This window comes from Priapulus caudatus, unplaced genomic scaffold, assembly GCF_000485595.1.
Source record: "Priapulus caudatus unplaced genomic scaffold, Priapulus_caudatus-5.0.1 Scaffold116, whole genome shotgun sequence".
Classification (NCBI taxonomy): Eukaryota; Metazoa; Priapulida; class Priapulimorpha; order Priapulimorphida; family Priapulidae; genus Priapulus; species Priapulus caudatus.
The window spans coordinates 163,181-175,100 of record NW_014577177.1 but is presented as its reverse complement, the minus strand read 5'-3'; the positions used below and the strand labels follow the sequence as shown (position 1 = coordinate 175,100).

General features: G+C 41.5%; 1 protein-coding gene across 2 annotated transcripts in view; it reads right to left on the bottom strand.

The window, feature by feature from the left end:
- LOC106805533 (pseudouridine-metabolizing bifunctional protein C1861.05-like) overlaps window positions 1-11,813 on the bottom strand; it is a 39,029-nt gene extending 27,216 nt beyond the window's left edge. Inside the window, exons 1-14 of one of the 2 annotated variants that reach the window (XM_014807165.1) lie at window positions 11,720-11,813; window positions 11,459-11,576; window positions 9,952-10,037; window positions 9,396-9,487; window positions 8,380-8,491; window positions 8,033-8,139; window positions 7,599-7,725; window positions 7,200-7,320; window positions 4,769-4,854; window positions 4,320-4,504; window positions 3,902-3,964; window positions 3,575-3,736; window positions 3,092-3,220; window positions 918-1,032 (exon numbers count right to left, since the gene is read on the bottom strand). In XM_014807165.1, coding sequence (XP_014662651.1) covers window positions 918-1,032; window positions 3,092-3,220; window positions 3,575-3,736; window positions 3,902-3,964; window positions 4,320-4,504; window positions 4,769-4,854; window positions 7,200-7,320; window positions 7,599-7,725; window positions 8,033-8,139; window positions 8,380-8,491; window positions 9,396-9,487; window positions 9,952-10,037; window positions 11,459-11,576; window positions 11,720-11,813 — 1,597 coding nt within the window. The remainder of the gene's footprint in view (window positions 1-917; window positions 1,033-3,091; window positions 3,221-3,574; window positions 3,737-3,901; window positions 3,965-4,319; window positions 4,505-4,768; window positions 4,855-7,199; window positions 7,321-7,598; window positions 7,726-8,032; window positions 8,140-8,379; window positions 8,492-9,395; window positions 9,488-9,951; window positions 10,038-11,458; window positions 11,577-11,719) is intronic. The other variant, XM_014807166.1, reaches the window with a different exon arrangement.
- Window positions 11,814-11,920: the final 107 nt, after the last annotated feature.

The following is an 11,920-nucleotide window of genomic DNA, read 5'->3' as shown; positions in this document are numbered from 1 at the left end:
CTCTCCCCACCCTCCACCCCCACCACCACTACGCTCGCGCTCGACGCATATCCATGATAACGTTAATATAGCGATGTCATTAAAGCTACACAGCTATATCTTTATTACTCCTGCCGGTATAGCAAAGCCTATCAACGCGGTGGCGGGAGGGTGCACTGGATAAGGTTGCCAGTGAATTTATCAGAAGAATAGCCGGATACAGTACACGTCAGTTGAGCGCTGTCGCTCTGCGGCACTTGTTATTATTACATTGGTTTTTGCTGCGGCTTTTAGAAGGCTTTCACTGATGGACAAGCTAGGTCAGACTACGATGTAATTTTAACATCGAATTCACCGCTCCCTTACTTACCTGGGGTATTTACATATAGCAGAGCACATTGTACCTACACGCTTTTGAAATAAATTTTGTGAGTATGCAAAAATTCACTCCCCAGTATCATCAGTGTGATAGTAATTAATGTGCGTTTGCTTCATTCTTCATCTTTCTTTATCGTTTATGTATTGCTGTGATCTTCGCTATTATACTATGTGCATCTGGCCCGCCGCTGTGACATGACGTCACCTAATACCCCGTACAGACTAAATTTGATCCTATGTCAAACTAGACCGGGCCTGAATTTTCCCAGTGTGTACACGCTACCACGGTCAAAATATGCGCTAGTCCGGACCAAGTTAGCACAGTTAGTTATATTGTGTCTATACGCTCTGATTTAGTGTGCGTCTGACCTGAGCCTGGCCCAGACTAGTTTGATGTATGATAAAATTGTGTAGTCTTGTGCAGGGTACATTTAGCAATGCCTCCAAACTGCAAACATTGTATCCTCTCGTTGTGCTTTGTGAAACGACCATGCCAATGTCTTCACTCACTCAACACTCACAGAAATGCCTGCGATATTCACTCTATATATATAACTCACCAGCAACATTGGCCTCTGCGCAAACATCGCATATGTAGCGTATAGTATCGGGGGGTATGTTTGCGTCGAAGCAGACGATCGGTGCACTCCGCAACTCTTCCTCGAAAATCGACACCTGTAACACAATGCGTTAACGTGGCGAAATCCAGATGAGACGGGATACTAGAGAAGCGTTGCCGAAAGGAGGTGTTGATCCCAAGCGCTATAAGCGCAGATCTTGCGCGCAATTCCGCGGCAAGGCGCACGCGACCGCGGGAACGTCCTACGACAGTATGCAGCGCTGGCAGCTATGGATCCGTGCGCCGAATGAATTGGCGGGCGCACGGATCCATAGCTGCCAGCGAACAGTCCGCAATTTTAGTGGGGGACACAGAGGGTAGACATTTGGGACGTGAACAGTGTTCACTTGTTATAAAAACTGTAACCGAGTAATCTGTTCGTAACCGAGCTGTGTCACGCGAAATCACAGAAAGACTGTCGAAATTCTGACATTCGCGAACCTTGCCCAGTAATGGAAACGGCTGTCAGAATCAGGAAACACCTACCGGCGCTCTTCGCGCCCCAACGCTGGAACGTTTTTGCAACGTTCCAATGGCGAGGCTCGTACGGGAGTTGGAAAGCAGTGCGCCGCCTGCCCGCCGCCTATAGCCCATAGACTGGCACTCTCTCGCACCTCTCGGCTTAGCTTAGTCACTCAATGGCTAATCGAGGTGGGAGCGAGTCCTAGTCTATATATAGCCTTTGCACCTCGAAAACCTTCTTGAAACAGAGTAGGCCTATACTAGAAACATTAACAATTTCGTAGTAAATAGATTTCGTATTTAGTTAGCATTATATTTTATTGAAACGCTTCAAGTGCCTGTGTCTAGTATAGCCTAGGGGTATTCTAACCCTAGCAAAGAGCGTTTCTTGCTAGTCGTAGTAGTCTAGTAGTACTAGTGGTTCAAGGATAGAGAACATGGCTCCCAATATTATATGGGCCCCAATGTATGGCATGGGGAATAAAACCAATGTCATTTACATCAATATAAATCTAATATTATATCAATATAATAGGTTAGGGTTATGGTTAGGGTTCGTCATTATTACTAAGTTAATTACTAGTAACAGAGTTAGTCATTATTACTCAAATTACTATTTAATACTATTAGCTCCTGCGGTCCTGGTAGTTACTAGTACTAGTACTAGTAGTGCTGGTAACTTAGTAGTATAGTAGTACTTAGTAGTAATTATTGTAACATGTACTTGTAGTAATACAAGTATTCGTAGCCGTAGGTGTGGAATGTAATACCAGTCTTAATGTGCCGCTAGTGGCAATTCTCATGCAGTCTAAACAAACTGATCATCAGTGTGTGCTGTACGTGCGGGCTTGATGTTGCTGCCAGTGGCTGGTACGATGTAATATATGAAAAAACGGCAAAACGGGCTAGAGAGGAGATGCGAGCGCGGGGTCAACAGGTTCATAAAAACCTCGCACGTACGTGACAGGAGAAGGACGTGTAACTAACATCGTCATAATCATAATGGGAAAGATCAGAACATCAGATTGGAGCGACAAGATGGATGCGGGCAGTGACGAGTGCAGGGATAGACTGCTACCGACCTTCACTCAATAGTTGGCTACACTGAAGTTAGTTACGCTAGCGTGTCGAACTCTGCACCGCGCGGCAGTCTAAGCAAAATTCTCTGGGAAATGCCTCCAAGAGAGACTCGTGGCGCGATCTATGGGACGCGATAAGTACGAGAATAACTTCAGGGCGTTAAATTAAATAAATTAGAAATCGGTTTTATAGAAAAAAACGTAACGCGCGAAGCAAAAAAATTACCAATTACGACCATTGGATTTATTCTCGCCCTACGTGCAGAGCCGAAAGGCTTCTGCAATGGCCAGAACTGCTGAATTGACCGATTCTACGGCTTTATCCTATACCCAGAGGGCTTCGTGAAAGTATTCTAATATAGGGCAGCGAGTTATCTCAAATGGCGCCAACAGGTGGCGCGACCGCGCTTCGCGCGTATATCCGGCTGCAGACTGTCTAGATCATAAATCACAGATACCAGTCTCTCTATTAACTGCTATTAATTGGTTACACAAAATTATAATAAAATTATTGAAAACAAATTATTGAAAACATTAAATAAAATTAATGCATGTTGCATATGAAATAACTTACGTGTTGTGGCGTGAGACTGTCGTGGATTTCCATATCTCCAAGAGCTGCTGCCAACTCACCAGCGTGGTTCAGTATTGCCACATACGAACCCGTGGACAACTTATCACTGTGAATCAAGCCTCTTGCATCCTTGTTGGATAAATGTAAGAATTTGATTAGCTCATTCAATAGTTATTTTAACCCGACCTTTGCCAAGTAATTGAAGCTTGAGTTAGGGGTCATAGTGAGATGATTTTGTACCACAGGATAGAGGTGATTGTTGGGTATTTTTTTACAATGTTATTATAATGCTTATCAAACTTTTACATAGTATACTCTGTGAAGAAGAAAATACTTGCTAGTATCACACGTGACACATAGTGAGACACTTTTTTTTTCCATTCCGTAATACAATCATATGTATTACAATTTCTTTTTATTAGATGTGGCCATTCTTGGTCATTTCTATATAGCACTGGTAATATGTACGCAGAACACACTTGCCAAGGCCTGCGATGTGCGTAAAGCTGACTGAATCGTCAGTTCTCTCCCCGTGGCTGTAATAAAGATGGGTTTGTTGCCAAGTCTCAAGAGGCCCTCTGAAATGTTGCGTCCAACACCTCCAAGCTGCATCTGAATCTTGCACAGATTGGTGCTGCCATCTCTCTGCAGGGAAAACAATATACATATAGCGTGGCGACAATATTACACATCGCAATCTACTATAATTGTCCTATCCTATTTCTTATATATATTTCTGTCTCTCTCTTCTAGCTCTCTCTATATATATATATGCTTAACCTAAATTTCAATAGGCACTAGCTAATTTACCCTGAATTCTTTGCTGTCTATTCCACAGATCGTTATGTCGCGATTTGTTGCGCCAACTACCACCTGTCAACAAAATTATGCATAACTTCAAATATAGTGACTTATTAATGGATTTTGAACAGCAAATAGTAAAGCCTGTAGAAGAAATCTTACGTGTAACTGCTATGGTCTGCACAGATTGAACTGAAAATTGAACTCACTAGCGATGGAATTCCAGTGAAAGCTTTCATTGTATATATTTTTTCACGGTCTTATCGCAAAACCATGGGACGCGAAATAACCAAAGAATCTTCCCCCTTAATTTTAGCGTGCCACATACTGCATGTTGCAGTGATGGTATATTACCAATGCGGTGTGAATATCTTTTTGAATATAGACACATTGTATGACAAGTAGCGCCACCTACAACCACACTCACGGGGTATGCGCGGTTGTTTGTAGAAGTGGCCGTTGACATGGGGTGCAAGCTTTGCGATGGCACGGCTACTGCAGGAATGCTGTGTGTTGACACTGTTGCTGCAGTCTTGCTTTGAGTCTGTCTTGCAGCATATGCACAGGCTATCTGGGCTCCGACTTTAGCATTGTTCTTGATCAAACTAATGTCTTTGTGGCAAGATTAAAGTACAAACTCAATACCTTTGGTTGTAAAATACAGCAACTAATTTTGCTATGCCAAAAAACAATAGCAATTATTTATTCAAGTAAGAGTGTAGTATTTGCCTGATCTATACAACAATATTTAATGTATCAACCTGTATTCCTCTAAGTTACACGGAGTTTCTTTATCATTATGGTTTATCAAAACCTATAAAACTAATATGTCATACTATATACCATAAAATCAACATCAGACAAATAGAAGGATACTGGCTTGTAATGACTTTCCCTCAGTAAGCTCGTTGACTCTTTGCAGAATATATGGCGTCACATCTTTCCCCTTGATCTTGTTCTCTCTTTTAAAAAAAAACAGGAAGACAACTTTTATATAACATCACATGTCCCAGGCTTTCAGATTTGAAAAGTACAGGAGGACTACTAATGACTCCCCGCCCTAGGACACCATAGGGGGTCTTTTCACGCTCCATAATCACACCCTTAAGAGGCATGATGGAGAGCTCCACTAAAAAATCCCCCTTTAAAGGGGATGATGGAGAGCTCCTTGAGGGCTCTCCATCATGCCTCTTGGGGTGTGATGATGGAATCATGACCAATCCTCAGTCTAGAGTGAAATCCAAAACGAAAATTGGGATGTCATGTCAATCTACTGATTATCATTCATATTCATTCAATGGCTTCGTCAGGATTACATTCTTTTCATCCAACAACCCAACACTAGCACACAGATTATTAAAAGAATTGATCGGATGTAAAAATAAACTTGTTTTATTTATTCTGATTTCCATCCTTAGAGATTCTAATCCATGTACCTGCATATTTCAGCACAAAATATCATCACAATCCATCAACAAACTAGCCAAATTACTTGTACGTAGTAGCCACGTATGTAGCCCCTCCAGCCCTATACGACTGTTTCACGTTGGCAGAAAACCACTTCTCGCCACGTATAGTAGAAAACGAGCAGGTAACTTGTGGCTACCGTATAGGTACCTGTATTTGGATGCTGTTGTTTAGTTGTATTTATATATATATATAAACCAGAGGGTAGTAACCAGACCTGTACCTCTGCCATACGCTCAGTTACTTAAACACCACAAATTGTTGTGTGTTGCTAACCTTTTTGTACCCCCCTACATTGAGAACTCTATGGAGCGCTATTTCAACATAATAGACATACTTTTGGTGCGCGATTTCAACCACTTTTATGAGGCGCGATGATGCGCGCACCATGGCACAATTTGTGGTGCGCGGTGGAGCGCGAGCGCGATCGCGCCCCTTAAAAATTAAAGCCTGATGTCCGTATATTAAACATATTAGTACGTATTATCAGAAGTAGATAATAGGGAAGGAGTGTGACTTCAATAAACAAGAGAAATTCGTCATTTACTAGCCTTAGAATACCTACGATTTACTACGCGTAACTCAACCACCTTGAGCTCAAATTCTACACAGTACATTCGCCTAGCATCGTGCCAAATCGTTTCCTCGTATACACCCGCAATCTGGAGATACAGACTAAAACGTAAGACACAATTCTCCATTCTGTTGGCAGCAAACCGAATCCATAACCCGCCTAACTTGAAACAATAGGCAGCTACTAACAACTCTTGCACACTCTTGTGCCCTCGGCGATGCAGTTTGGTTCGCTAAGAGATTGGACATCGACGCAACACTCGGCAAGCTAATCTTTGACCTATTTACAGCTGGTATGTCCCCCACTAAGCTTAGATACAAATATCCGGATATTTTTGGAAATATTTAGAAATTTCAGGATATTTAGAAAAATCTGGATATTTAGAAAATAAAACAATTTTCTCAAATATTAAGGATTTGTAAGGATGAGTTTGTCCTTTTCTGTTAAGAAAAACCATCCAGCGGTGCAAACTGCATGCAGTGCCCCTTCGTACACTCAGGATACCACTGCCACAATCATCAATGCTAGCACTATTTTTAAAGTGGGCAGAGCTTCGGGGAAATCCAGCGAATAGAGATTCGTAAACGGCGAATGATTTTTTCGCGCACAATAAATATGTTTAAAAGACATTACGTTGAAATAACTGAGATATTTAGAGAAATTTTGGAAATATTTAGAAAAACTTTTGAGATGTTTAGAGATTTTTTGGAGAATTCCCGGAAAAATATTTAGGCCATTTTTCGAGATATTTGTATCTAAGCCTACCACCCACGCACGCACGCCCACTGCAATCAGCAGCAGCTCTAGCTCCAATCTCCCAGCGAGCCACACCGCATCGCCAAGAGCACAAGAGTGCGCAAGAGTCGTTAGTAGCTAGCTGCCTATTGTTTCAAGTTAGGCGGGTTATGGATTCGGTTTGCTGCCAACAGAATGGAGAATCGTGTCGTACGTTTTAGTCTGTATCTCCGGATTGCGGGTGTATACGAGGAAACGATTTTGCATGATGCTAGGCGAATGTACTGTGTACGATTTGAGCTCAAGTTGGTTGAGTTACGCGTAGTAAATCGTAGGTATTCTAAGGCTAGTAAATGACGAATTCCCCATGTTTATTGAAGTCACACTCCTTCCCTATATTATCTACTTCTGGTATTATTAAACAAAAATTCGACTGCAACGAATACATAATATATTGAGCATCCATACGACTGTCACAGTCAGGATCCGACGCGCAACCGTGTCTTGCATCAAGCTTTGAACTTTACGCACCTCGTCTCAGCTAACGCTCGCTGAATAGCATCCTCTACCTGCTGCGAAGATGCAGCATCCTGCTCTGGAATCGGCACGGCAACAAGGACGCCACGGCGAAGACCAAGCGAGAAGCTGGAAACTGATACGAAGCGGAGACAAGCAATGTACCGCCATCCCAGAGAAACACACTCACTAATTAATAAGACTTTTTGCGATAACAATAATTTTTAGTTGGTTGATGATATGAAAAGGAAATATTAATAGGCCAGTGTGCACCGATATAAAACGTAGATGTGGAGAGCTATAACAGGAATAGAAGTGAGAACAATCAGCGATGAAAACGATGCAATCGTGTAGATACAACCAGGGGTAAATAATCACAAAATTGTGCAATTATTTACTGCTGATATAACTTACATATGAGTTCAGCTGCTGCTTCCGCTGTTGCTGCATTGTAGGGAGACTGGAAACCACTTCTACGGGTGAAGAACGCCGGAAACTCCTTGTCCTCGGCATATGTGATGACAGAGACGCCCAGAGTTTCCTGTAGAATAGTGCAGTGTACATCAGGAAAAGTGTCAGCTTCCTTTTCAGTTTTCCATAGCACATAATTCTTCCTAAAATGTACTGTAGTGTACTTAGAATACAATATCACATGTACATCTCAGCACGTTTCCTTTTCAGTTTTCCATAGCACATGATTCTTCCTAAAATGTACTGAAGTGCACTTAGAATATAACATCACATATACATCTCAGCACGTACTGTACTAGCAAGTGTTCTGTCTACATATTAATTGATAATCCCCCTCCCCATCCAGTTTTATTTACGTAGTAAGATACACATCTCACCAGGTACTCCAGTGTTCTGCCAATATCGAGTATCGATTTTACGCCAGCTGATACGACAGCTATCTCAGTTCTTCCAAGTTCAGTCAAATCTGTGCTGATGTCCATTGCTGTAATGTGTGAACTTGTAAACATCTAGATATGACACCAGGGGCGGTTTATCAATGTACACATTTCACATGTGATTTATGCATGTTAATAATGCTGATACAGAAGAAAATAACAATCACATTGCTTAGATAATTCATTTCATCATCATTGTATGTGCCATGAAAGCAATTGAAAAAAGAAACAGGAATGCATGTTAATACCAGTGTTTTCATCACTGCCACACTCTCACTCAGACTCACTGTGTTCCACTCCACGGTGGACGCCCCCGATGCCGCCGGTGACAAAGACAGGAATGCCCACGCTCGCCGCCGCATACATCGTACTTGCCACTGTCGTGCCACCATATCCTTTCTGAAAAAAGCCCGAGTAAAACTGTGACTTGTACAACTGCATCGATGCGAACATATAGTGAACTAGCGGGATACCCGGCGTTGCCCGGGGAAATCAGTGGCGTTACTCAGTTGGTGACTGCTTGGTTGAAAGAAAAATATCAAAAAAAATCTAACTATCTATCTATCCATGCATCCATCCATCTATCCCATTCCATGCCATCCCATCCCATCCCATCCCATCCCATGCCATCCCATCCCATCCCATCCCATCCCATGCCATCCCATCCCATCCCATCTCATTCCATTCCATCCCATCCCATCCCATCCCATCCCAAACAGTAAAAAATAATAAGAAATCAAAAGATAAGACATTACAAATAAAAAATTAAAATTAAAAAGTAAAAAATAAATACATACTAAATAGGTAGGTAAAGGGAAAAAAAGGAAAAAAGGGGACAATAAGTTCCCCAGCTGAGGCTCGAACCCGGAATCCCGGTGTAGGAGACGGATGTTCTAGCGATTAGACCACTGCCCCGTTCAGGGTATACAGAATGGCTTCACACATACGTGATGTTAATCTGTACGCACCGCCATCTATTGATGAATAGAATTATTATCAATTTTTAACTTTTTAACTTTTTACACAATTTTTTTAGCCACAACCACCTCCCTGACGTGCTGATTCTGAAAATATCTTTAGTTTTCCTCTAGGCTGCGGAGTTCTCTAGTTATGCGAGTACGGACTAATTCGGCTGAACAACTTTATATATATAGATGGACGTCCAGGGTTTCACTCAATAAACATTCCAAGGTATTGCGTGTGCCAAATATGATCAATCACACATCTATACAGGTTAGAGGGATGTTCGCTGGGCTTGTGAAATTATTCAAAGCAATAAAAGTGTTTAGGGGCGGGGACTCACCTGTGCAATGATAGCTGGGAGATCATGGATAGAAGCTTTCACAGGCTTGCACTCCTTCTTCGCAAGAATAGTCAACTGCTCATCTGATAAACCTAAATATAAATCATAGAAATGGTACAAACTAATGATCACAACAATAAATTACACATTCTTATGCCAACATGCTGCCTTTTCAGTTCACTTCATTTACACCACTTCCACCAACAGACTTTTTCATCCTAACAACTGGCTATTTCAGTTAGTTTTCCAAGAGTGCTTAAACAGGTACTGCTGTAATACAGTACAAAAGACCGCAAGTAATTTGTCATTGCTAAGATGTGTATATTATTTGCACGTGACCTTAAACCTTTGATAATATATAACTAACAAAAAAAAATTATTATTATATATACACCATATATATTCCTAAAATAGATACAAGACTTTATGGCATGTGTAGCTAGGTTTACACGGAATTCATATCATTACTGCTAGCAATAACAAGCCATTATGATAATAATAATATAATACTAATAGGAGTAAGTGACAGGTTAGGAAATGGGAGTCCTGAACATACCTACATGTATTATTCCCGACAGTATTGCTATTGTTGCAGGAATGGCACCATTTTCCCTAACTATGTGCTCGACTTGCTGAGCTGTGCTGAAACAATATGCGATGAACATATATAGACATTGCATATAGACATGATTTTATTACACATGCGCACGCTCGCACGCACGCACGCATCACGCACGCACGCACACACACGTACATGTCCCCCTCAATACACGTACACTAGGGCTGTAATGAATACGTACACTAGGTCACGAATACGTTACGTATACGTATACGTATACGCACGATATATGCATGCGAATACGAATATTTCACGAATACGAATACTCACTTGATGATGCTGTAAATGTGTAATGTCGTGTGTGTGTGTGTGTGTGTGTGTGTGTGTGTGTGTGTGTGTGTGTGTGTGTGTGTGCACGTGTGCATGTGCGCGCGTACGTGTTTGCGTGTGCATATGTGCGCGCACGTGTGCGTGCATGCGTGTGTGTGTGTGCGCGTGCGTGTGCATGTGTGTGTTGTTGTCCACTATGCCTCCGGACAACTTTCGTCTGTTAACAAACAACTTTTAGCGGACGTTAGCGAAACGCGGTAGCGCTACGCGCTCTCGATCGATCGAGACCTGTACTTAAATCAAAGGCGCCGCTGCCGCGCACATGGCTCGAAAAACGCGGCATGGCTGTGCCAGATTTTCGTCACATCACTGTACACGTGTATATCACATGTCAACAAGAAAACCGCGGTATTGAGCTGGTTACAGTATGATAATTCTAAAATATTACACCGCGATAATATTATCGCAATACCGGTATACTGCTGCAACCCTAGTATCCGTCCCTTCTCACACGCTCGATATGGGGTGAGTTACACGTGATAGTAAGATACACGTCCCAGCCTTCTCGACGTGTGAGAAGGGACGGGTACCAGTCTAGGTGCGTTCACAAGGAAAGCTGCAAACAACATTCAGAATTCGAGCAAATCGGCGTAGAATTGCAGTTTAAAAAATATTTTTTCAAGTAGGTTCCATTTATATTATTTGTATTCGTCAGCGTTCGAATAATGACGACGTAAATAACGAATACATATCGTCCAACAACAATATTCGGTGCACCAAATACGCGAGTGTATCGTTACAGCCCTAACGTATACACACACATTTATACATACATATGTATTATATAACTTCTGCAAACCTATTTATATATTACACTTAATGTTCTGTTTTTAGGCTTCCTAGTGCATGCAATAATGCACTGAGTTTGGCCAAGTTCCATTCAGTTTTGTACCCATGAACCCCATTATAATTAAAACTTGTAATTAGACTAATCGTTGTTTAACTGTGAAAATTGCAATCCTTCATCACACTCATGAATGGAAATATAACAAGCTATTGCAAATTAAATAACGTTTCAATGTTCAAAGAGCAAGTTAACTTGTATTAAATCGTAGACAATCAGCAAACAAATTAGCAAACCAAAGAAAATATCATAAATTTCAAGTATAAAAACCTGAGGTTGTGTGGATATGGCATCCCATGTGTAACTATTGTACTCTCCAAGGCGACGACAGGCTTGTTTGATGCAAGAGCAGATCTGACAGCTGTGCTGACTTTAATCATATTACGGGCTGCAAAAATGTAACCATATTCGATTCAATGAAATCGCTGCCATGCAAACTATTGACCGAAACAATCGCATACACTAACTTGATATAAAATATATCTCAGCAATATATATATATATATATATGCATGTTGTGTAGTTGCTTACCACTTTCACAGCTGCTTCTCATCTTTTGGCAAAGCAAAACATTTGCACTTCTAACAATGGGATCAAGGAGTTTGCTTGAAATGACGATCGCCATGTCTCCCTGAAATTATTACAATTGCAATAAACAAGTGCCGCAGAGCGACAGCGCTCAAGTGACGTGTACTATAGCCGGGTATTCTTCTGATAAACTCACTGGCAACC